Below are 26455 nucleotides of genomic sequence, written 5' to 3' on the forward strand. Positions count from 1 at the left end.
ACTTTGGCTCTGTTCTCTGAGATGGAAGCCTGACAGAGCTGCAAATGGAACTGGCTGCTGTTTGGACCAAGGCACACAAAGAGGAAAGGCCAGAAACAGCAAGGTGGCAGGGAGGCGCCATAACAATTCAGGTAAGAGGTGAGGACAGAAAAGCAGGTGGAGAGGGGTCAAGGGTGAGTGTACAATTTGATTTCGATTTTGATGTGAGCCTCAAGGCCCTGGAGGCAGCTCAGCAGGTAAAGGTGCTGGGCGTGCAAAGCCTGATTGAGCTGAGGTCAGTTCCTGGAACCCACAAAAGCCAAGGGGACATTCCAAAGTTGTCCTCTGACCTCCAGGCTTGACCCCACACAAATCACATACATATACATTAATAATTAATAATTCAAAAATATTGGATCTGAGCTACAGGAAGAATGTTGGTTCTAGGAAGAAAGACAGCAGTCTGGAGGGGGCAGGAGGGATGGGAAGATCAGGATGTAAACTGCTGAGCAGGAGCTGGAAATGCAAGCCTGGGGAGAAGGTTCAGGCTGGTGGTATCTGCTCAGCATCACTCCTATAAAAATGAGAACCCTGTGGACCAGGGCTGAGGACCAGGAGATCACTTGGTTTCAAGGAAGGAGTAATTGAATGAAATGCTAACGATAGCCCTGGGATAAAACGAGGCTGAAGCAGGACCATGCCAGGGTCCCTTAGATCTGCTAAGTACAGACATAGTGGGACTGAGAATCAGCTAGCTGAGTGTGTGCTTAACCTGTGAGGAGCCCTGGTTTCAGAGTCCGGCTATCATTAGCAGGGCCTGGGGGTGCACACCTGTCATCCCAGTACTCCAGAGGCAGAGGCCGGAGGATCAGAGGCTCAAGGACATCTTTGACTACATAGTGGGTTTGAGGGTACAGGAACCTCTTCCTCCCCAAAAGGGACAGAACTTACTGGCAGCATGTGAGCCGGAATGGAAATGGTTCTAAATCATGGGGATGCCAATGGATACAAGAAAAGGAAGAATGTAGCATTTTTCCTTTTAAAACAAACAAACATTTTTATGTGTATGTGTGTACTTGCATGAGTTTATGTGCACCATGTGCAGGAAAGTGCCTACAAAGCCCAGAAGAGGGCATCAGATTCATTGGAAATGGAATTACAGATGGTTATGGCTGTCATATGGGTGCTGGGAGCAGAGCCCAGGTCCTTTGTTAGGGCAGGAAGCACTCTAGCCACTGGACCACCTCTCTAGCCTCAAAATGCGGGTATATATATATATATATATATATATATATATGAATGATGCATTTTTATTTATTTTAAATTGTATCTAATTGTGTGTCTGCTTGTAGGCGCAGGTGCCACAGAGGCCAGTGGTATCAGACCTCCTGGAGCTGGAGCTACAGACTGATGTGAGTCGCCTGGGTGGGTACTGGAACCAAATCTAGGTCCTCTGCAAATGCAATAAGCACTCTAACCCCTGAGCCATCTCTCCAGTCACAAACACATCCTTTTAAATAGACGTTTAGTATGTTTTCCTCTCCCCAAGCCAACCTGACATTTGATTCCCCCAGCTTTAGACACACTGAGGCAACTAACCTGGCTAGCTCAGTTGGAAAAGAGGCAGTTCTGAAAAAGAGAGTGGAAAGGTGGAGACTCAACACCATTAGCAGGCCCTGCACCTGCTGCTTTAAGCCTCCTGTCCTTAGGGAGTCCCCAATATTTCCAGGATGCAGGTATGTAAAATGGTGGTAAGCAAGTCTTCATTGTCCCTCACAGAGGTGGAACACAGTACAGACTGGGTTGGCTACTGAGGAGGAGGGAAGGAAGCCAAGAGAATCCCTCAGCTCGGCATGGAAGAGGTATGGGGACAAGGGATTGTAGTGTCCTCAGAGAGTCTGTTGGTGCAGCCTGTGGAGAGGCTAAACAGGATTCAGGTCAGGCTGTGAGTTGGTAAAGGACAGGTCTCAGTGAACTGAGCCTGGAACAGAGGTGGAGACGACCCTGAGGGTCAGGTCATGGCATGGGCAGTGAACAGAGATCCAGAGGCTCAGGTAAAAAGATGAACAGAAAGGAACCTGAGGTGACCCGGGAAGCGGGAGGCTCCCGCGTACTGAGTGAGCCGCAGGAGCAGGCTGGTGGCGCGCGGGCGCGTGTCCCCTGTGGTGCAGGGTGGCCACACTGGCGGGGCGCCCCCGCGTGGGCCGCTAGCCCAAGATGGCGATGGAGGGGCGGGCGAGCTGGCCGCGGCCCCGGCCCCCGCGCCGGCCCCCGCTCGGGCCCCGGCCCCGGAGGCCGCGCCCCCGCCCGCGGCGCCGCGCCTCCCGGAGCCACTGACGCCCGGCGCGCCCTCCCCCGGCGGCGGCCCAGGCGCCCGGACGCGGCGGCAGCGGCCCGAGCCCGGCCCTATGGCGCGGGCGGACACGGGCCGCGGGCTCCTGGTGCTGACCTTCTGCCTGCTGTCCGCGCGCGGTAAGGGCCCGGGTGGCCGCAGTCGCGAGTGGGCGTCCCTGGCGCCCGCGATGCTTGCGCGCCAGGGGCTGCGGGGACTTGCCCCCAGGGGGTGTGTGTCCTTGCTGTGCACAGCCTGGCACCGTGGTGTCCCCCTGTGCGTGGCCCTTGTGCATGTGAGGTTTGCATGTGTGTGTGTGTGTCCTGCGGGGGTGGGGGTGTCCTGCGGGGGAACGTGTCCACAGCGCGTGCCTAAGGCGCCCGGTGGCATCGCCAGAGCGCGGGTGGCTGCAAGCGGGTGACTGCAAGCGGGACATGCTTCTGCCCTGCCCGCAAGCGTCTCGCGGTCGCGAGTGTGCCTGAGAGAGCGGGCGGGGAGGGAGTGTACACTTACACCTCCATTTGTGTCGGGTGCGTGTGTAACTGGATGGGACTGAGCTAATATTTGGCCTTGGCTTTTGGGGAGTGTCCTTGCTCTTGGTGGGGGCGGCGGTGAGAAAAACCACACTCAACTTTGCCCAATGGGTGTGGCCCCTGGGGCCAGCTAGGGAGGTTGGGGGAATGTGGAGGTGTTGTGGACCCAAACCCGGGGTTCGGAGGGGGGCTGGGGGAAGGGCAGGAAACCAGTTGCTTTGCCGAACGCGTCCAACACTCGCTCTCTGGATGGGACGCGTGTCACTCCTGCCCCACCCCCAAGGGCGGACCAGGGAAGCGTGGACGAGATCAGCAAGGCCCCCTCCAGTGCCCAGGTCCTAGTGTTGGGTAGGGTCAAGGGTAAGGATCACAACTGTCCACACCAAAGAAAGGGCTGGGGGCGGGGGGAGACGAAGTGTCCAAGTGTGTATGCCAAAGCTGTTTTTACCACCCCCGGCCCTCTCACTCTCTGTGGGGTGTGCGTTTGGGGGACAGCCCAAAGGAGGTTAGGTGGTAGGGCCTGGAGGGGGATGGGCTGCCCGCTTTGTTCGATTACTTCTTGCCTTCCCTGCCGAGGGGGGAGTTAAGGATGTGTCCGGGGCGAGTCGGGGAGGGACTTGGCAGTGGGGGTGGGGAGGGGGATTTTTCTCCAGCTGCTGCGGCTTTCCAGAGAGACTGGGCCAGGCCACGTGGGAGGGAGACAGGGAGGGAGGCGGGGGGGGGGGGGGAAGGAGCCTCCGCTGGGCCAACCCCAGGCCCATCTCCAGGAAAACAGCGGGTGGGAGAGTGCTGGAAACAGCTCGGACCCTTGCTCGCCCCGCAAGACACGCCCCTTTCCCTCCGAGACCCTGAACCCGGCTGGAAGCCGATAGAAGCTCGGTGCGTGGGGCTGGGCCGCAGAAGCGGGAGGGCCCGGAGTTGTCAGGTGAACGCGGCGCCGGGGAAATGTCAGAGAGGTGTCTGTCTTCGCAGAGCCCAAAGGATTAAGGAATAGTTGCACTTCCCCTCCTCCTCTTCCTCCTCCTCCTCCTCCTCCTCCTCCCTCCCTCCTGTTCTTCCCAAAGCTCCAGGAACGCGGGATCCTGGCTGGCAAACGCACCCGCGCTTTATTAAATACTTCTGAGGCTTCAGGCCGGGACACCGGGTAGAGTGTTGGGAGACTGGACTCTTCTTCCCAGTGAACTCTGACTGTGAGGAGCAGGCATTGGGATTCTCCCTGGCTGCCACCTGACTGGCTACTGCTACTACCATTCTTACCCTGGTTTAACCTCCTTTGAGTGTGTAAACCTCTGCAGTCTGCAGACACCCCTACAGAGTGGAGGTCTTCCCTTCTTTTCACAGTATTTGCTGAGCACTCTTTATAGGTTAACATGTGCCTGATGCCCAGAACGTGGTGAATAAGGTCCTAGACCCAGACTGTCCGTCATAGGGTCAGGACAAGGAGCCAGGACTAGCAAGGTACTGCAGAAGAGAGGCTCCTGCGGAGACCAGGAAAGGTTCTGAAGAAAACGATGGAGAGAGGAAAAGCCAGCCCTGCAGAGGGAGGAGTCTTCCAGATCAAGCAGGGGGTGCCAACGCTGGGAGGCGATGATTTAGTTCACATCATTGCATCAAGCTAAATCTGGCTGGAGTTTAGAATATGGCGGTGGGAGTTGGGCAGGTGGGGGAGGGGTGGGCCTCATATCCAGAGAGGAGGCGAAGGAGGAAGAAAGCCCAGCTCACAAAGGGCAGTGCCAGTCTCACCGAAGTTTCTGGCCTGAGACCCTCCTGTCCCACTGCAGGAAGCACCCCTGTCCTGGGGAGAGGTGGCGATCCAAGAGAGAGTGGTGGCAGCCGGTGGAATAGTAGCAATATTGGCTGGATTCTAAAGATACTGAGCAAATGGAATCAGTAGGGTGTGAGCATAGCCTGATGACTTTTTGTTTGTTATTGTATTATATGTGTTCGTCCATGCACCAGGTGTGTGCGCCCAGTGCCTATGGAAGCCAGCTGATAGTGTCAGATCCACTGGAACTGCAGTTACAGTTGGTTGGGAGCCACCATGTGGGTGCTAGAAAACTGAACCCAGGTGGTCATGACGAGTAGCCAGTGCTTTTGACCACTGAGGCATCCTCCAGGCCCTATAGTGGGGTTTATAAGGAGTGAGGAGAGTCAAGCATAACAATCTTCCCAGCAAAGCCAACATGAGCAGAATGAAGGGCAGTACCAGGGATAGGTACAATGGCAGTGGTTGGCTGGTCCCCCGACATTGCCCTTAGGTCAAAGATTGGTGCTGTGAGCTCATAGGAGTGAGACCTCCATCTGAGGTCAATGGTAGGAAACTGAGCTCTTTCACTATAAGAAGAAGTGGGACTCCCCCTTTCCCTTAGAATTTGGGGCTCTGAGAACACAGGAAACTCTTCCTCACCTATGAAGCCCCTCTCTACCATCTCAGCCTTGACACTCAGGGCCATCTTAGAGATTTGCCACCGGAGCCAACACTAGAACCTTTTTTAAAAATGCTATATGTTAATAGATAGATAGATAGAGAGAGAGAGAGAGAGAGCATGTACATTGATTGGTGTTTTGCCTACATGTTTATCAGGGTGAAGGTGTCAGATTCCCCTAGAACTGGAGTTATAAGCAGCTGCAAATGGCTATGTGGGTGGGTTTCAAAAATTGAACTCTGGTCCTCTGAAAAAGCCATCTCTCCAACTCTTGACTCTTCTTTTAATAGTGACTCTTTTTTTTGGGGGGGGAGGGGTTGAAAACAAGGTTTCTCTGTGTAGTCCTGGCTGTCCCGGAACTCATTCTGTAGACCAGACTGTCCTGGAACTCAAAGACCCACCTGCCTCTGCCTCCTGAGTGCTGAAAGTGTGCCACCATCACTCGGCTTTAATAGTGACTCTGCTGTAATTTACCTGTGAGCTTGTGTGTATTTTCATGACCTCATTAACCCTATATTTATAGATAAATTTTTTCCTAAAGATACCTTCTTCAAGCTAAAGAATCTCATCATATAATGTCAGCACTCAAAGAAACATCGGAAGCTAGGCATCATGATGCCTATTTGTAACCCCAGTACTTGAAAGACTGAGGCAGGAGGATTGCTATGAGTTCAGTGCCAGTCTAAACTATATAATAACCTAACTAACCCACTTCAAAAAAAGAGAACGAAATTTGCTATGAGTCCATTTTACAGATGAGAAACCTGAGCAACTGCCTAGAGTTATGCAAATAGGAACTGATCTGGAGCTAGACCAGTCGCCTGACTCTTCTTTGTAAGGCAGACCAGCCACTCTTCCCAGGAATTTGGTGCACACATACCAAGTTCCTTGTCTCTGTACTTCTGCCTTCCATAAGAGAAGTTAGCAGCTTTAGGTCGGAGTCTTCTCTCTGGTTGGTCCAAGGATATGGAATCCTTTTTCACCTACCTCCTACTTGCTCCAAAGGCTCTGAGGTACAGCAACCAGATGCAGAACAGATGTCACTGCCAGGCGTGTCTGGGGCTCCCAGGAGCACCGGGGGAAGAATCTGTGGAGAAGATCCTAGCTTGATCAGGGAAAGAAAGTGAGGGTTGAGTAAGGGGAACCAGAAAGGAAGCCCTGAAGCCCAGCATGCTCCCTTCGGAGCCAGGCCAGCTGTAGTTCCTCCTGTATCCTGGCAAGAACTCCAGCCTGTGGATATGGAGGGACACTGGGGACATTGGGATCAAGGAGGCTAATTGGTAGTATGCTTATTTAGTATATGTGAAACCCTGGGATGGTTCCCAGCACTACATAAACTGTGTGGTGGGAAATCCTGTGATCCCAACACTTAGAGGGTAGAGGCAGAAGAATCAAAGGTCAAGGTTATATAGTGAGTTCAAGGCTAACCTGGGCTACATTGAGCTTTCCCCTGGAGTGCAAATCGGTATTCTCCAACATACGGTAAGAAACGTATTACTTTATCGTAACCTTGTATGTAGTGTTAAGGACAGAGCGCTAGGATATCTGAGACACAGGTGGGCTCTGAAGAAAGATGATTTTAAACATATGAACTGTATAGCAGAGGCCACAGGCTCCCCACCCTTAGGATGTGCAGACTAAGGTTCAGAATGAATCTACTCTTCTGCTTCCATGTGCTTTTTGTTTGCCTGTTCCAAACAGGTCCAATGTAGCCCAGGCTAGCCTTGAACTCACTATATAACCTTGACCTTTGATTCTTCTGCCTCTACCCTCTAAGTGTTGGGATCACAGGATTTCCCACCACACAGTTTATGTAGTGCTGGGAACCATCCCAGGGTTTCACATATACTAAATAAACATACTACCAATTGAGAATATCCTGAGTTCCCAGTTTCAGTGTTATTACAGCATTTTATTAGGTGTCTAGTAGAAGCTACATAGTATGCCATGCAATTTCTTCCTGTATTATTCAGATCATTCTTAGCCCTGAAGAGACTTACTATATTTTTACAGATAACAAAGCAGAGGCTTGGAAAGGCATAAGGGATTCTATGATATTATTTGAGAGGGTCTGCATGTCTACACGGCCATTTGAGGAATTTGTGTTGGATATCTTATTCTACACAACTTGGTGTTTTAGATGCCAAAGCCTAAAGGTCAACTAGGATATAATCCTAAGAGATTATTAAAGACAGACCAAAAAACAGGGCCAGGGTTATAGCTCACTTGGTAGAGTGCTTTGCCCAGCATGCAAGTGGCCCTATGGCCTAGCCAGTAATCCTAGTACTTGGGACTTAGAAGCAAGAGAATCAGAAGTTCAAGGTCATTCTCAGCTGCACATAGAGTTCAAGACTAGCCTGGGTTACATGGGACCTTGTCTCAAAAAACAGTCTAGATTAGTCACTGCAGCAATCCAGCGTCCAGTTTCCCCGGGGCAGGAAGAGGACGGACAAGTATCTAAATCAGACTGGTTCAAAGCCTTTCTAAGAAGTAGCAAGGGAGCCCACAAGAGACTTTCAGTGACTTGTTAGGGATGGGTAGGTGGGCAAGGATATCAGGGGGCCCAGATGGAAGCAAGCCACATTGTATGTGGCTTTGCGTCACCCTAGAGGACACTGAGCCTCCTTCTCAGGATTGTAGATAGAGGGAGGGTTGAGGCCCTCCTTGTGTCCTTGGCAGCCATCCGGACTATCCTTCCAGCTGTTGGAGGGAGGGACGTAGTGTGTGGTAAGGAAGGTGGCCAAGATTCTAGAAGAAATTGACTTGTGCCTCTTGAGAAGGAAGAGTGGCCTATGGTGTCAGGAAGGATCGCCCTTCACTGAGAACAATCCATAAATCTGTGTAGAGGGTGAGGGAATCTCTGCCATTTGTGGCAAGTCCTTGGCCTTGCTCCCCTCCCCCACCTACACGTCCTGTCCTTCCTGAACATTCCTTTGAAAATGGAACCGAACTCAGGTTCCTGATAACTTCACCAAATAGCTCCAATGAGACCCTGGAACTCTCTAGCAAATTGCCTTTATGACTAGGTTTTCATAGGTGTCATAAAATCTAATTTATCCTCTTAAGTGAGCAAAAGGGTTTCTCATAGCCCGTGATGGCACAATCTGTAAAAGAAGCAGAGGCAGGTTGATCAAGAACAAACAGCCTGAGCTGTATAGTGAGGCCGTGTCTCAGAAAGAAAAAAAAAAAAACAAAGAAAGAAAATACCTGTTTGAAAACTAAGATTGGGGGCCAAGCACAGTGGCAGAAGCCTTTAATCTCAGTACTCAGGGCAGAAGTAGGTGGACTCTCTGTGAGTTCAAGGCTAGACTTTCAGATTGAGTTCTAAGATAGACTGGGCTATGTAGAAAGACCTTGTCTCGAAAAGAAAAGAAAAAAAAAAAGAAAAGGAAAGGAAAGAAAAGATAAAAAAGAAAAGATTGAGAAATGGCTGGGAGATCCCCAAAACAGAACTTCTGCATCTCTGATAGACTTTCATGAAAAAAAGAAAGAGGAGGAGGAGGAGGAGAATTGAGGGAAGCCCCTGTCCTGTAGGGAAAAGACTGGTGATCAGCAGGTCTCCTGGTACCTGCTGCGTGCTCCCTTCATATCAGTCTAAGGAAGAATGGAAATAAATGCTTGCGCAAAGGACTTTGGAAGTCAGCCATGCAGTGGATTGGGGGAGCAAGAGGCCTTGGACAAGAAAGGTCTACTCTCTTTCAGATATCACTATTATGGACTTGGCAGTGGAGAGATCATACCATGTTAAAGTAAACATTGCTATTTAAACATTGCAGAGTACAAGGAAGTTTAAAAATAAAGGTAGAGGTTAGGGAGACAGCTCAGTGATTAAGAGCATGTGTTGTTCTTGCAGAGGACCCCAGTTTGGTTCCCAGCATGGAAGTTTGAGACCCAGGGGATCTGAAGCCTTCTTTTGACCTCCACAGGCATCATGAGTGCATATGGTGCACGTACATATATATATTCAGGCAAAACACATAACAATAAATGTTTGTGTTTTTTTTTTTTTAATTAAATAGCATTTCAGGCTGTCTGTTAATGGAAGAATTTAGTTTGGTTTTCTCTGTGTGTGTGTGTGTTTGCACGAGCACACACACACACTCCATTTGCATGTATTCCTGCATGATAGAAGAGGGCATCAGATCCTGTTATAGAGAGTTGTGAACCACCATGTGGGTGCTAGGAATTGAACTCAGCCCCTGGTTTGGTTTTCTTGAAACAAGGTTTCATGTAGTCTATACTTGAATCCCTATATTGAGGAGGATGACCTGGAACTTTGTGTGTGTGATGCTGGGAATTGAACTTAGGGCCTCAAACATGCCAGGCACGCGCTCTTAACCACTGAGCACTTGAACTTCTGGCCCTCCTGCCTCCACCTCCCTAGTGCTGATATTTTCTTTTTCGGGTGTGTACTGCTAAGCACTAATTATCCAGAGCTAGAGGATCAACCCCAGGGCCTGCTAGCCTGAACTACATCCCTAGCCCCCAAAGAAGTTCGATGGAAATATTTGAGTTTGAATCTCCTTGTTTAAGGTTGGAGAAACTGAGACAGAGGGGTGTGTGGGATGAGCTAATCCAAGATGGTGCAAGAAAGGACTGGACCTAAAATCCTGGCGACGGGAACCAATGATGGTGGAGAGGCACAAAGTTCGGTTCACCTCTAGGTGAGAGGAAAAATTCTTAGGAGACTTCCAGATGGCGTTTGAAAATCTTCCCTGGAGGAAGGCGGAGAAGTCTCCTGAAGAGAGACTTCTGCCGCTGGTGTCTGGGCAAAGTTTCCTGAAAACCTCTTTTTCAGGAGCAACTGCACCCCCTTTCTTCATCCCCCAGTTGCGGGTTCAGCCCCTGAAAGTCAGATTCCCCCCACACCACCGCTCTCTCCTGTCCCTAGCTTCCTCATCGGTAGAATGGACCTTGAACTTCCGAGAAGTTGCTACTGAAATGAGTGGCATGCTAGGGCTCAGGGCGCAGACCTCCTTCTCTCTGAGGCGGATCCCTGTTCTTTCTTTCTGCATCTTCGTCCCTGTAGCTTTCCCAGATTCCGCCTTGTTGGGCTCCTCTGAGGTGGTGAAGTTAGACATCTGCTGATCCATGAATATTCAGGAAGGGAACTGGAGCTCCTGGGGCCCCGCTGCCAGCCACCAGCCCCTCTGGCGGCTGTCCTGCCCGCCAGAGCCCAGGCTGCTGACATACCCAGCAGCTGCTCGGGCCCCAACTGTTCACATTGTTTGTTCTGCACGGCAGGGGATTTTTCAAGCCCCGGACATGCTTTAGGGGGTGGGGAGGCTGCCAGAGGAATCGAAGATTCGTGTTCTGTGGGGCTTTTCTCCCCTGAAATCCAAGCCTCCAGTTCTGCCTCTGGACCGGAGCATTTGAAGCTGCTGGGCTGGGAGCCCAGGCTTGCCTTCCACAACTCTGAATTTGAATCATGGAATCTGGGGCTTTAGAAGAGAAAGGACTGAATGCTAAGGGCAGCAAAGAGCGTTTGTGTAGCTCCTTACCGTATGCCCAGGGTCTTACAGAATGGGGCTTTGGGCATAGTTGTGTAGTGAGCTTTCGCCTGACCTGCACAAAAACTGTGGTTCTGTTCCCAGTACCGAACCAAAAAAAAAAAGATGGAGTTTCTCTACTTCTTGAGTGATGTTCTTGAGGGTCTGGCCTGAACCCCTGACAGGCTCAGTAGCATCTTCATTTTAAATATGTGGAAGCCGTGTACCAGAGAGGACACCTGGCTGTCACAGCTGGCAGGTGAAGTGGCAAGACTGGGACCCTGATCTGTGTGTGTCCGTCCATGCAAATGAATAGGTGTTTATGAGGAGGTCAGAGATCATCGTTCTTTTTTTAAGGTGAGGGCATGGATGAGATGGAGTTTCCTGAGGCTACCAGCAACACGAAACACCTGGTGTCCTGTATACACCTGGTTCACTACAGCTGAGGAGGAGGGAGACTTTGAGGAGGAGGAAGTGGCCTCGAGCTGTCTCAGCAGCTAAAGCACTGGAGCAAAGTGATGGCTTTATTCACTCAGAGTCTAGTCTGTCTGCTAGCCATAACGACTGCGCATTTGCTGTCCTACCCTGACATCACTTGTACAGACAGAAACCACCACAAAAGCAACTTCACAGTAATAATATAATAAGTTAGATTGTAATAATTATAATAAATTACATTTTAATAAATATATTAAGTAAAGGAAAATTATTTTAGATTTATTTATTTTTATTTGATGTGTATGAGTGTTTTGCTTGTGGATAGGTGCCTGGGCCTCAGATCCCTCAGAACTGGAGCTACACATGACTGTGAACTTCCATGCGGATGCTAGGAATTGAACCCTAGTACTCCCCAAGAGTAGCAAATACCCTTCCTTAATGGCTGAGCCATTTATCCAGTCCTCACCTTAATTTCAGAAACAGGGTCTCTTACTGAACTCAGAGATTAACTTTCCGACTGGCTCCAGGGACTCTCCTGTCTCCACCTTCCCAGATCTGTGATTACAGCTGTTAGTGTGGGAATCCAAAGTCAGATCTGCACAGTCGTGTGGAAAACACTTTCCACCTGGGCCATGTCTCCAGCCCCTGGAACCTTGACTGGGAGGGGACTGCCTTCTTCCCTAGCCCTGTGTATCTCTCAGGACAGCCATGAGCCAGAACTGTCCAGCAGAGCTCTGCTGAAGGAGTGGAAGGGTGGTGATCTGGTCAGGTTCTTTCTGACCCTTTATCCTTCACATTTCTTCCCAGGTTCCCTCCCCTCAGCCAGTTAGGACTTTATTATTATTATTTTTTTGTTTATTTATTTATTTATTTATTTATTTATTTATTATATGTAAGTACACTGTAGCTGTCTTCAGACACACCAGAAGAGGGAGTCAGATCTTGTTACGGATGGTTGTGAGCCACCATGTGGTTGCTGGGATTTGAACTAAGGACCTTTGGAAGAGCAGTCGGGTGCTCTGACCTGCTGAGCCATCTCACCAGCCCCCTTTATTATTATTATTATTATTAATTTTATGTGTATATGTATTTTGCCTGCAGGTATGCCTCTGTGTACCATGTGTGTGCCTGCTGCCTGCAGAGGCCATCAGAGAGGATCAGAGTCCCATGGAACTGGAGTTGTGGATGGTTGTGAGCTGATGGGGTGCTGAGCCTGAAATCCCAGTCCTCTGAACAAACAGCTAGTACTCTTTTTTTTTTTTTTTTTTTGGTTTTTTGAGACAGGGTTTCTCTGTATAGCCCTTGCTGTCCTGGAGCTCACTTTGTAGACCAGGCTGGCCTTGAACTCAGAAATCCGCCTGCCTCTGCCTCCCCAGTGCTGGGATTAAAGGTGTGCGCCACCACGCCCAACACAGCTAGTACTCTTAACCCCTGAACCATCTCTCCAGTCCCTGGGCTGTCTTATTCTGCTTTGAATGCTGTAGGAAGGAAACATGGACACACAGAGGGGTCGAGGTGTTGACCAGTGTAGCAGACAGAGGAGCATGTGTATAGGGGACCGTAGTTGGAACACTGGGATGTTCGTGGCATGGTACTGTGTTTGTTCTGGAACGGATATCTTTGTATCAGTGGGTAAACTGAGACCCAGAAGAAGAGCCCGGTTCAAGGCCGGACATCTTCCCAACTGCCAAGCTTTCCTGCTTTGTCCCTCCAGCCTTGCTGGAGACCTTGGCTTGGGTGACTGAGTTCTTATGGGACAGAGAGGGAGCAGGACAACTGTGACAAAGCATTCCCATGGGAAGCTATTGCCCCGTGACAATGAGCAGGCCCCGTTGAAGCATTGATTATGATAAGAAATATTTCCCTTTGTGATTATTGCCCTGAGACGGGATAGTGTATGCTCTATTCTAATCCTCCTTCTCTTCCTTTCATGGCAGGGGCAGTGTTAGGGTCTATGGGCAGCATGTGTGTACACACACACACACACACATGCATACACTCATGCCTTACACACATAGCACATTTCTCAGAGTTTTCCAGCTACAACATTTTTCAAGCTTGAGGTATGAGCAACAGTGGTGGGATGAGACATTGGATTCCTGGAGGACTAAAACCACCAAGCCACCACACAGTGTCAGGCAATGCTACACCACGTACACATCACCCAGCGACCATTCATGACAGTCCTAAATGGAAAGAACTTCTCTGTATTTTTAAAACCAAGAAACAACTCACAATTTATATAGAATTTACCACGTATATAGGTTAAAAAAAATTTTTTTTTTGAGACAGACTTTCATGTAGTCCAGACTGGCTTCCAATTTCTACATAGCTGAGGAATGAGGAAGACCCTGAACTATTGATCATCCTGCCTCCTTCTCTGTAGTGTTGGGATTACAGGTGTGCACTACCCCACTCAGTTTATGAAATGCTAGGGGCCAAACTCAGGCCTTCGGCATGCTATGCAAATGCTCTACCACCTGAGCTATATAGCCCCCACCCCCACCACCATCCACTCCACCCTGTGGTTTTTTTTTTTTTTAATTTTATGCTTCACAGCTTTTTTTTTTTTAAAGATTTATTTATTTATTATGTGTAAGTACACTGTAGCTGTCTTCAGACACTCCAGAAGAGGGCGCCAGATCTTGTTACGGATGGTTGTGAGCCACCATGTTGCTGGGATTTGAACTCCGGACCTTCGGAAGAGCAGTCGGGTGCTCTTACCCACTGAGCCATCTCACCAGCCCCACCCTGTGGTTTTGAATCTACTAATAAGGTTATGTTGCCTTGGCTACTGTCTAATTCTAGAACCTTTCCATCAAAAAGAAATGTCATACTCCTTAGCAGTCATTCCCCATTTCTCTCTGCTCAAGACTCCTGGCAACCATTACTCTACTTTCTGCCTTATGGACATTCCATAGAAATGAGGTCCCAAAGTGTGTGGTGGCTGGTGGCTGGTGGCTTTCACTTGGCATGAAGTTTCCAGGGTTTTTCTATGCACTAGCATGCGGAATGTTTCATCCCTTCTGCTGACTGAGTAAAATATTAGTCACTTATCAGGCGAAGAGCAAACATTTGGGTCAAGTCTACCTTCTGGCTGTTGTAATAGGGCTGCTGTGAGTTGGGTCTTTCGTGGGCAAAGAAGTTAAACCATGGGGAGATGGGCCTTGAGAAGTAAGGGGCTGTTGGCAAAGAAAATGGATGCAGATGGTCACAGGGTCTTTCCTTAAGTGATTGACACTGGGTGGTGGCACCAGGGACAAGGAGGCCACACACCACAGCCCTGGTGTCTCTTCCTTCTCACAGGGGAGCTGCCATTGCCCCAGGAGACAACTGTCAAGCTGAGCTGTGATGAGGGACCCCTGCAAGTGATCCTGGGCCCTGAGCAGGCTGTGGTGCTGGACTGCACTTTGGGGGCTACAGTTGCTGGGCCTCCGACTAGGGTGACATGGAGCAAGGATGGAGACACTGTACTAGAGCATGAGAACCTGCACCTGCTACCCAATGGCTCCCTGTGGCTGTCCTCACCCCTAGATCGAGAAGACAGCGATGATGAGGAAGCTCTTAGGATCTGGAAGGTCACTGAGGGCAGCTATTCCTGTCTGGCCCACAGCCCGCTGGGAGTGGTGGCCAGCCAGGTTGCTGTGGTCAAGCTTGCCAGTAAGTGCTTGCATCTGGGGTGAGGGTGGGGATTTGGGGGACAGAGGGGACAGAAGGGGGGACAGGGAGAAGGATCTAAAGTTAGTTACCTGCATCGGAACCGGGAGCCCAGCCAGGGTCCCTGCCTCCTGTCCTGTCCCACTCACTGGGTCCCCTCTTGCTGTTAGCTACTCTTGCTGCTCGGTGCTCCATCAGCCAGGTCTTCACTCCATCACCCTCCTTTCTCACCCTTTGAGTTCTAGTGCATAGGACTGGCTTGTCTGCCAGGAAGAGATCAGGAGCCCGATGGTTTCTCTTCCTGTTTCCTACCCACACACCACAGTGTGCAGGGATATAACCATGACCTATCCTGGCACTGGCTCCTTAGGGCTCTCTAGAGGTATCAGGAAATACTGTGATGGTAATGTTGGACATGGGTACAGCATGCTTCGGATTACACACTGCCAGTACCATCTGACCAGCAATCCTTTCTTAGCCCTTGTCCACCACTCTGCTCTCCCTCATTGTGGGTTTGCTCAGCTGTGTGTCCATGACTCTGTGTTCTGTGCCACTGTGCTGACAGCGATCTCTCTCTCTCTCTCTCTCTCTCTCTCTCTCTCTCTCTCTCTCTCTCTTTCTCTCTCTCTCTCTCTCTCTCTCTCTCTCTTCACCGTGCTCATCCCCAGCACTCGAAGACTTCTCTCTGCACCCTGAGTCCCAGACCGTGGAGGAAAATGGGACAGCACGCTTTGAATGCCACACCAAGGGCCTGCCAGCCCCCATCATTACTTGGGAAAAGGACCAGGTGACCGTGCCTGAGGAGCCCCGGTGAGTGACCCTCAGGGAGTCTGCCCCAATGTGCAGGACATAGGGTTCTGGGACATGCCTAGAACTGGGATTCTTACAGCCAAGGTGCTCCATTTGCCTAAACTCACCCAAAAGCCAACCACTAGCCCAACTCCTGGCCCAGTGAGAAGGTTTCCTCTCTGGAAAAGAAGCTACCCACCAGGCTAAGGTGCATAGAACTAGGGGACAGTCTAGAGCTCTGCCAAGCACTTCTGGTCCACACTTGTTTTATCAAGGGCTCTAAGAGCCAGACAGCAGCTATGATCTATTCAAGACCACACCAGGGGCCACGGGCAGAAGACTGGCTTCTGCTCTGCTCTTTCCAAGGTTCCTCTGGAGTTTCTCCATGGACTCCTACTTCTCTTCCTATCTCTGCTCTACCCTGTCAGGCACAGGCATCTCTGATCAGCAGGCTACAGGGTCTATCTTGCTCCATTCACTTCTCTTTTTATAAAGACAGTAGCTTGGTGGAACAATCCTGGGGAAGGTTCTAGGTTGAATGCCAAACAGAGGACAACCGGGATTTGGCCCCTGCTATGGCCTCCTGATACACACACAGCAGACCAGAACCCAGAGGCTCACGTCTTGGTCCTCACCCCATGGATCCTTACACATCTTTGGGGAATGCGGCTCCAAAGGTCTCTCCCAGGCATTCTGCAACCCTCTGCTGCATGGAAATGGGATTCCCCACCCCGACACACACTTAGAAACATTGGCTTGCACATCACTCCCAAGTACATCCAACTCCGTCTTGACTGTTGGGCTGCCTCATCATTGCTGACTTTTGACCCAGTGGTGGGATTGGAAGGTGTAGAAAAGTCACAGAACACCTTTGATCAGGTAAAGTCAACAGATAGCATCCTTGTTGACAGAGTGAGGTTTGGTCTCCACTCATCCTTGGCCCTCAGCTCTTGTCTCCCTATATCTGCGAAATGAAACGTGAAGGACATTCGGCTAAATTGTGATTTTCCAAATGTGACCTCTGTAGCATGTTTGTTTGTTGTTTGTTTTGTTTTAGATAAGGTCTTATTGTAGCTCAGGCTAGCCTCAAACTCTCAGCATTAGTCAGGGATGATCTTGAACTCATGAGCTTCCTCTTTGCTTGGTACTGAAATATCAGTTTATGTGGTATTGCGGATGGAACCCAAAGCTTCAGGCATGCTAAGCAAGTATTCTTAGCAACTGAACTACACCCCCAGCCCGAAGACATTTTTAAAATTCATATAAATAAAAGAGGAGGAAAAATTATCTCATTGCCCAACCACTGTTATTTAGACAGGGTGGTCAATTGTTTCCTGACACAGGGTCTTTCTAGGTAGCCCAGGCTGGCCTTCTGCCTCAGCTTCCGCAGTCCTGGAATTACAGGCCTGTGCCAACATCCCTGGCCCCTTTTATTATTGTGGTTTTGTTTTTCTCTCATTGTTAGGTTTCTGCTTTGTTTTGAACAGGGTCTCCCTGTGAACACCGGGCTTGTCTAGACCTCACTGTGTAGACTAGGCTGGCCTCCTCAAAACAGTGGGAATCAGACTTCCCTTCCCCGCATCTAATTCAGGCATCATCTCATGGAGCCACAGACCTCACCCATAAGGTGGGGCTGCCAGCTTCCAGGCCCCAGAAGTGCTTGCCACCAAGTCCTCTGAAAATTGATCCTGGCCTATAAATAGACCAGGCTCACATGTCCCAGCACATTGTGTCAGGGAATAAAGAAATGTCTAAAGCAGCAACTAGATTATGGCCAAGGTATGTATTTTTGCATGTTCCCAGATATACAAATATTCTAGTGATAAACTCAGCTCAGTGGTCACAAGAGATCGCATTCCTTAGAGTTGGCTGAGAGCATTTGCAGCTCAAATACACTCTGCCAGGGGAAAGGCACATATTTTTGTAACAAATGACAAAGGTTAAACACTAAGGCAGTTCCCTGGTATTTATAATTTACCCATCTATCTGTCTGTCCATCTGATCGTCCACCATCCATCCATCCATCCGTCTGTCTGTCTGTGTCTGTCTATCAATTTCAAGGCAGGGTCTGATGTGGCCTAGGCTGACTTTGAGTTCCTAATTTTCCGTCCATTCGTCCACCCACCATCCACCATCCATCTATCTGTCTGTCTGTCTGTCTATCTGTCCATCTGTCTGTCTGTCTATCTATTTAAAGGCAGAAAGGCAGGGTCCCATGTGTCCTAGGCTGGCTTTGAGCTCCTAGTTCTCCTGCTTCTACCTCCTAAGTGCTACAATTGCAGGCAAGTGCTACCACACCATGAGGTGTTGAGCTTAGGACCCAGCACGTCCAGAGTTTTGTGTATGCTAGACAATGCACTCTCCCACCTGAACTCCACCCTAGCCCCACTTACATTCATCTCTAGTAATAGGGGATACTTTTTCTTCCATGGGAGCCAGCCATAAATGAAACTAAAAAAAGAATTTATATTAAAATGCCAAAATGCAGCTGGGCATGGTGGCACACGCCTTTAATCCCAGCACTTGGGAGGCATAGGCAGGTGGATTTCTGAGTTCAAGGCCAACCTGGTCTATAGAGTGAGTTCTAGGATAGCCAGGGCTACACAGAGAAACCCTGTCTCAAAAAACAAAACAAAACAAAAACAAAACAAAACAAAAAAAAGCCAAAATGCACATTATAGAAGGAAAAGGGAAGTCCCCTCCTGACTGAACGCAGGCCTTACCATTTTGCATATTCCACCATCCCCATCCTCACTGGTCCTCAACCCTCTTCCAGACCAGCCTAACTCAAAACCAAAACATTTTTCATTTTGTAAAATTCAACAAAGAGTGCTCAACAATCCCCCTCACAAAGGGAACCCCAACCACTACAAAAGCTTTGCCAACCATGTGCCTTCATGTACCTCAACCTGTCATTTATCTGATTCCCCAAACCAGAATTGCTTCTTTTTTGTTTGTTTGTTTTAAATATTTTTGTGCCCATATGTGTTTTTTTTTATTTAATGTATATGAGTACACTGTAAGCTGTCTTCAGAAACACCAGAAGAGGGCCATTACAGATGGTTGTGAGCCACCAAAGGGTTGATCTCGCCAGCCCCAGAATTGCTTCTTAAGCACTATTTTGTAACTTCTCCCCTACTAACCAATATGTCTCAGACATCTTTCAGAAGCCAGAGTTTCTAAAACCACATTGTAACAAAACCAGAACAGGTTTAGACAGCCCTGGGGAGGCAGCGCAGCACCTTGCCCCTGGCTGCAGCTACAGCTCTGTGCCCGAGGAAGGTGCAGGCAGATCCATTCCTGCACACAAAGTGAAGGAAATGCTATTGCTCAAGGAACAGGTTTGCTCTTAGCACTTGGTGCTCCCTTTTCCTGGCACCAGGATTCGAAAGTGGAGGTAATCCCCCAGGGGAACGAACTGGCTGGAGGATGGAGGGAAAGGAAAAGCCACAGATTGCAGCATGTGAGGTAGAGTCGGCCGGCCGTGAGAGGTGGTCTTTCTCATCTGATTTCTCATGGCAGTAGGTTGGGGACTGGCCCAGATGTCTCCCTACATGTTTCTCCTGCTTCCCCGCCCCCATCTCTCTACTGTAGCACATCTGTGAGTGGATCTGGAGCTGAGGTGAGAGGTTGGGTGTGGGACAAAGGCTCACCTGGGCAGATAAGGGAAGGACTGGTCCCACCCTATTCCCAAGCACCTGCCTTGAATGTCTCCCAGTACCCTTCTTCAGTCCCTTGGCCATCTCACCGCTCCCACACTTAGGTTTCCTTAGCCCCTGCTTCTCCAGGAACAAAGAGCCTTCCCCAGCACCCAATGCCCTGTCGCCCTCTGGTTCCACCCAGTCCATACACTTAAGATTCTCACTACCTGGAGCTGACCCCCGTAGAAGGCCTCACCACCTCCTGATTGGTTGAACATACTCAGTGCCCACCATCCCCCAACCTCCCTGCCCCAAGTTTCTCAAGCAAGGTCTCTTTGCTTTTTCAACCTTCTCTCCTGCAGGTCTGGTAAGAAGCCCCCCCCCCCCCCGTCTTCCTGGTCTTCTAAATTGCTATGTGATTGCTGGGTGGAAGCTATTGGAAACCACATCCATCCCCCCCACAGCCACACCTAGCTATGAGCAGGGGCCTGAACTTGGCCTCTAAGACCAGAAGACCTGGGCTCAAGATGTCTTGTAGCATAGTGTCACATCATCTACAATGGCCTTCAACGCACTGTGTGGCACAGGATGACCTTCAGCTTCTGATCCTCCTGCCTCCACCTCCCTAACGCTGTCATTACAGGCGTGGAGTGTTACTGGTTCACACAGTGCTGAAGATGGAAGTGGGGTCTGGTGCATGCTAGACAAGCCTTCTACTAATGGAGCCATATTCCCCAGCCCCTGGTTTTGGACTGTAACTGCTCCAGCATGAAGACCCTGGGTGAACGCCCTACCCTGAGCTTCAATTTTGTTACCATAAAATGGAGGTTGTGATTCTCCTGCCTCTTGGGATTCCTTTGAGGGTCAGAGGAGATGAGGGAATAAGGGAATTTTTGTTAGGAAGAGGGAAAGGAAATGCAGGTAAGAGGTTAATAAAGGTGGAGCGAGCAGGGAGATGACAGCTTGGCAGTTAGGAATGTGAGCTACTCCTCTGGAGTCAGCTCCCAGCACCACCTCAGGCTGCTTGCAACTGCCAGTAACTGCAGCTCCATCTGCAATGCCAGCCCTTTCCTCAACTTTGCAGGCCCCTGCGCTAACGCATACATACACAAACGCTGTTTCTGTTGTTGGTTTTTAATCTTCCAGGGGTGAAAAAAAAAGGTTTAAAACATCCAAATTCTTTTTTTGTTTGTTTGCTTGTTTTGGTTTTTTTGTTTTTGTTTTTTAAGATTTATTTATTTATTATATGTAAGTATACTGTAGCTGTCTTCAGACACTCCAGAAGAGGGAGTCAGATCTTGTTACGGATGGTTGTGAGCCACCATGTGGTTGCTGGGATTTGAACTCTGGACCTTCAGAAGAGCAGTCGGGTGCTCTTACCTACTGAGCCATCTCACCAGCCCTTGTTTTTTTTTTTCGAGACAGGGTTTCTCTGTGTAGTCTTGGCTGTCCTAGAACTCACCCTGTAGACCAAGCTGGCCTCAAACTCAGAAATCCGCCTGCCTCTGCCTCCCAAGTGCTGGGATCAAAGGCGTGCGCCACCATGCCCGGCTAAAACATCCAAATTCTTAAAATGGTATATATGTGTAATAAAAAGTTAGGCTTCTCACACCTCCAGCTTCCAGGCTACCAGGCCCCCTCCTCAGAAACAACTTCCTTTTCTGGGGACATTCAGTACATATACAAACTAGTAAGAATTTGGCTCTGAGTGTGTTATCCTGCGGCACCAAAGCACACAGTGTGGAGGGCGCCTGGACCTGCCGTGTTCCATTGCAGGAGGTGGCCACACCTGTGAAGCCAGGATACACCCAACAGTTTCCAGCCTCTGCACAGGGCTGCAGTAAACACTGACATGCAGGTGCTGTGTGCGTCTGACTGACTGTGATAGAGAGTCCCAGAAGTCCCAGGGCTAGAAGAACAGCTCCTTGCTGTTGGATCATGCTACCAGCTTGTCCAGAAAAGAGCATGTCCTGGGTGATGCCTGCTGGACAGATGTGCCTTCCGTGATTTCCTTACCTACCCGCCTGAGCTGTTAGTAAACCATTTGGTCTTTGCCAGTCTGTTAGGTGAGGTTGTATCTTAAAGTTTGGGTTGGCATTTCTGTCCCTCAGGGCCACCCCCACCCCCTCCCATCACCTTCCCACACCTCACAGGCTCCCTCTGCTCCTTCCCAGGCTCATCACTCTTCCCAATGGCGTCCTCCAGATCCTGGATGTCCAGGACAGTGACGCAGGCTCCTACCGCTGTGTGGCCACCAATTCAGCCCGCCAACGATTCAGCCAGGAGGCCTTGCTCACTGTGACCCTCAGAGGTAAGGGGATTTCTAGGGACAGCTATACTGGGAATGAAAGGGACTAGACCCGGGTCTTTGGAAAGCTGATTGAGTAGTAGTTCTACATGGGATAGACCTAGGGTTTGGGACTCCAACTGGCAGGGGTGGGGTTCGTTCCTTATGGGGTGTCTGTGTTTCCTACAGTTGCACAAGAACTGGTGAACAGGCAAGGTATCCAAATGCCCTGCAGCCTCTGGTCCCTTCTGCCCTTCCAGGCGCCTTAAAGGGTTCTTCTGGGTTAGAGGCTCACCCAATCTCCCTATATATGCCAAACTGGCTCCTCACCTCTACTCTGGTCCTTTTCTGCCTTTCTTTTTCTTTTTTCCATTTTTTTTAACATTTATTTTGTGTGTTCATGCACAAGTCCCACAGCACTCACGAGCAGAGAAGGATTCGTGGAAGTCAGTTGTCTTCTTCCACTTAGTGGGTTCCTGGGATCCGTAAGACTTGGCAGCAAGCATCTGTAGCTAGAAGTCTCTCTTCTGCCTCTCTTTGAAAAGCCCCTGCCAGGATTAGGTAGTAACAAGGGCACTGGTTTGGGGGGGGGGGGGGTCACGAAGACCTGTTTTGAATCCTGACTCTCCTCACCATCTGTGTGACCCTGAGATGGGAATGGAAAGTGTTTGGCATTCAGCAGCTGCTCCACAGATCTCACTGCAAGCCTCCCCCAAGGTTGCTCACTTGTGTCATCCTCCTCGTCACTGGTTCCATCCTCTTGTCCCTGAGCTGAGGCTCCAGGCCATCTTTGCGCGCTCTCCAGCACTAGGTCTATGCTTCCCCCTGCTGGACAAACCAGGTGTTCAATATTCTGCCACGAGGAGAGAGAGTTGGACACAGAAACACATCTCGAAGCTTCTTTGCTAAAAACAACAGCCCACCTTTTTTTATGGGGGGGGGGTGTTTTTTCCAGACAGGGTTTCTCTGTATAGCCATGGCTGTCCTGGAACTCACTTTGTAGACCAGGCTGGCCTCGAACTCAGAAATCCACCTGCCTCTGCCTCCCGAGTGCTGGGATTAAAGGTGTGCGCCACCGCGCCCAGCTTAACAACCCACCTTTTGCTTGTAGAACTTTAAGGTACTTTGGGAAGGCATCTGCCTAACTCACACAACAACTTACAGACAGTCTTAGATCTAGAACTGAGTGCTGAGTCTAAGGCAGATGCCATGGGAGCTGGATTTGGGCGGGGAAATATGGGGGAGGTATGGTTTACCCAGTAACTTGTGGGGTTCACTTGTGTCAGAGAGCATTCTTCTGGCTCCAAGAGAAAGCGCTCCAAGGCCCACGCCAGCTCTGCTTGGCAGTTGCTTTCCCCTTCTGACAGAAAGAACCATGACACCCCAGGCCCCCTGCTTTGGGCATTCAGAAGCAGTGGTTGGCAAGCTAACCCTGCCCTATCTTCACTACAGGGTCCTTGGAGGCTACCAGGGGGCAGGATGTGGTGATTGTGGCAGCCCCAGAGAACACCACGGTAGTGTCTGGACAGAGTGTAGTGATGGAGTGCGTGGCCTCTGCTGACCCCACCCCTTTTGTGTCCTGGGTCCGACAGGGTGAGTGCTGAGGAAGGAGGAGGAGGGGACTGGGGACGTGGGCAGGATGGGACAGGATCTCACAGGCTCCAAGTCAGGAGCTTCTGCCTAAAGATGGAAGGAGAGAATTGACTCTTCGGAGTCGTCCTTTGACTTCCACAGCACATGCAAGCAAGCTCACATGTACACACGTTCATGCAATAATAAAGTCTAAAGAAGGTTGTATTAAAGCCCAGTGGTGGTAGCATACATCCTTAATCCCAGCACTGGGGAGGCAGAGGCAGGCGGAGCTCTGAGGTTGAGGCCAGCCTGGTCTACAGAGCAAGTTCCAGGGTAACCAGGGCTACACAGAGAAACCCTGCCTTGAAATTTTCTGGGGGTGGGAGGAGAGAGAGACACAAGAGACAGAGCGAGGGACAGAGAGACAGAGACAGGCAGACACACACACACACACAGAGAGAGAGAGAGAGAGAGAGAGAGAGAGAGAGAGAGAGAGAGAGAGAGAGAGAAGAGATTGTATTAAATATCTGCTCCGCCCACCAGAGACCATTTAGCCATCGTTTACCCACCTCCCATCTGCTTTTCCACCTAGGGATCAGAGTTAGAAGGAACTGGGATTCAAGCCAGCGACTGTGATGCGGCTTTGCAGGGGTGTAGTGGGAACCTCGTAGTTGGAGAGGGTGTAGAGGGACAGTTCCAGTGTCCCCCTCCAGCCTGCTCCTTCTCTGTCACCAGATGGGAAGCCTATCTCCACGGATGTCATCGTTCTGGGCCGGACCAATCTACTCATCGCCAGCGCGCAGCCTCGGCACTCTGGAGTCTATGTCTGCCGAGCCAACAAGCCCCGCACGCGCGACTTCGCCACTGCGGCTGCTGAGCTCAGAGTGCTTGGTAAGGAAGGGCTGGTGCTGGGGGACGTTAAGGATGGGTGTGTGTTAGAGGGAGAAGGGGCGGTCCTAGAAGACTAACTGTGATGGGGACCACATGGGAGGAGTCTGAATTTTCTGATTGATGGTGATTGTAGGAGGACTGGATTCCGTAGCTGGGGGGGATGGATGGGGCGACTTGAGACGGGGGGGGGGGGGATTTAAAGCCTGGCTTGGGTCACGAAGAGTGAGAATGCAGGCGAGCAGGAGTGGGGTGAGGTTATGGAAGGAGATAGTGGAATGGTCTGGGGGGTGTGAAGCCCAGAATCTGTACGTGGTAGCACTTGGAAAGCTGTGGCAGGAACGTGAGTTCGATACCAGCCCTAGCTACAGAGTTGAGACCAGCTACAGAGTGAAAAGCCTATCTCAAAAACAAAATTATTAAACAATGACAATGTCTTAGGCTATTAAGTCCCTATGAGTGTGTGCAGGCTATGGTGAGTGTGTTGCAGTCACAGACTGAGTTGAGACAAGGTTTCTTGTTCACTTTATACTCCAGGCTAGCTGGCCGGGGAATTCTGGGGAATCTCCTGTCTCTTTCTCCTAGGAATGCTGGGTTTAATCAGCTGGGGTGATGCTGAGGCGGGCAGATCAGAAATTCAAGGCCAACCTGGGCTATAAAAGAGCTTTCTCAATACAACAGAAAACTGGGGGGCCAGGCTTGCTGAAAGCTGGAGTAACTGCTGGGTATAGGAGGCCGCGGGGAGGAGAAAATGAAGTTATAGCCTAGAGCTCAAAAGCTGGAAATCTGCTGGGCGTTGGGAGAAAGGAGGACTAGCCCGGGAAGGGCCGAGTCTAGAGCTGGGCCGGGTGATTAGAGGAGAGGACCTCAGGGTGAGGCTGGGGCGCGGTGTTGGGACACTTGGGGAGGGGTAGGCCCTCTTGTCAGTCTCCCTTCTGCCCCTCAGCTGCCCCAGCCATCTCGCAGGCGCCCGAGGCGCTCTCGCGGACGCGGGCCAGCACCGCGCGCTTCGTGTGCCGCGCGTCCGGGGAGCCACGGCCCGCGCTGCACTGGCTGCACGACGGGACCCCGTTGCGACCCAACGGGCGCGTCAAAGTGCAGGGCGGTGGCGGCAGCTTGGTCATCACTCAGATCGGCCTGCAGGACGCTGGCTACTACCAGTGCGTAGCAGAAAACAGCGCGGGAACCGCCTGTGCCGCTGCGCCCCTGGCGGTAGTGGTGCGCGAGGGGCTGCCCAGCGCCCCGACTCGGGTCACAGCCACACCGCTGAGCAGTTCCTCTGTGCTGGTGGCCTGGGAGCGGCCTGAGTTGCACAGCGAGCAAATCATTGGCTTCTCTCTTCACTACCAAAAGGCAAGGGGTATGTCTACTCTTGACCGCGGGATCCCAGTTAGAGCAAGTATGGGATGGATAATTAAAGATGAGAGGAAGGGTTGGGGAGCAATACTGCTGGGAAGTGATCTAGTATTAGAGAATGGAGTGTATACGCACTCCTTCCCGGAGAGAATGCTTCTCTTTCCAGGGTTAAAGGAGCCATCTTCCACCCCAGCTAACTAACTGCAGGACAGACTCCTTCAATTAGCACGGGGAGCTTCCTGGCCTATTATGGAATCAATGAAATAAGTAGACTAGATGGCAGAGGCATTTCTATCCTTCACCCTAGATTGTCTGTGACGATTTAGCTATACATAGACCAGTAGGATCCCCAGACAGTCTCCAGCTGTTCAGACATGGAGTGGGCTGTGACAGTCCCTTTGTCCCCCCCCCCCCCCCCGCCCCGTGCTACCACCTCAGGAGTGGACAATGTGGAGTACCAGTTTGCAGTAAACAATGACACCACAGAGCTGCAGGTTCGGGACCTGGAACCCAACACGGATTATGAGTTCTACGTGGTGGCCTACTCCCAGCTGGGGGCCAGCCGAACCTCCAGCCCAGCCCTGGTGCATACACTGGACGATGGTAGGACCTCTGAACCTGCAGTGACCTGGGACCCAGAGACACTCCCACTCAGGGACAGTGTGGCCCAAGGCCCTCTTCCCTGCCTTGTGATGTCTGTTGTGCCGTATAAAGCAGTGGGCAGAGGTTCTTCTTCCCAGTGTAAAACGGGGAAACAGGGGCTCAGAAAATGAAAATGACTTGCCAAGCTCGGCAGGGCAGCTGGGACTTGAGCCCAGCTCTGAGCCCCCATACCATGCGGCCCTTCTTCCTAACGTTCATTTACTACCCAGCCATTGGATATGAAAGCTTCTGGCCCACACTGTCCACTAGCCTTGGAGTAGAAAGGATGTCTCCGCATCCTCCAGTGTAGGGCTCCCCTGAGAGGCTCCCTCCTTCAGATCCTGGCCCTGGGCCTACTTCTGACTTGCTGTGTGACCTGGGCAAGTCTCTGATCACTCCTGACTGTGTCTTGTCTTCCCTGTTGGT

At 50.7% G+C, this 26455-nt stretch overlaps 1 protein-coding gene across 4 annotated transcripts in view; it reads left to right on the forward strand.

Annotated features, from left to right (window-relative positions):
• Positions 1-2356: 2356 nt before the first annotated feature.
• Igdcc4 (immunoglobulin superfamily DCC subclass member 4) overlaps positions 2357-26455 on the forward strand; it is a 37078-nt gene continuing 12979 nt past the window's right edge. For all 4 annotated transcript variants that reach the window (XM_029482077.2, XM_021172526.3, XM_029482078.2 and 1 more), the window contains exons 1-8: positions 2357-2451; positions 14504-14857; positions 15523-15664; positions 21459-21595; positions 23024-23164; positions 23879-24034; positions 24978-25391; positions 25826-25990. In XM_029482077.2, the coding sequence (XP_029337937.1) occupies positions 2388-2451; positions 14504-14857; positions 15523-15664; positions 21459-21595; positions 23024-23164; positions 23879-24034; positions 24978-25391; positions 25826-25990 (1573 nt within the window). In that variant the 5' untranslated portion in view covers positions 2357-2387. The remainder of the gene's footprint in view (positions 2452-14503; positions 14858-15522; positions 15665-21458; positions 21596-23023; positions 23165-23878; positions 24035-24977; positions 25392-25825; positions 25991-26455) is intronic.

Source organism: Mus caroli, unplaced genomic scaffold (assembly GCF_978045245.1).
Source record: "Mus caroli unplaced genomic scaffold, Mus_caroli_1 scaffold_11, whole genome shotgun sequence".
NCBI classification, from domain to species: domain Eukaryota; kingdom Metazoa; phylum Chordata; class Mammalia; order Rodentia; family Muridae; genus Mus; species Mus caroli.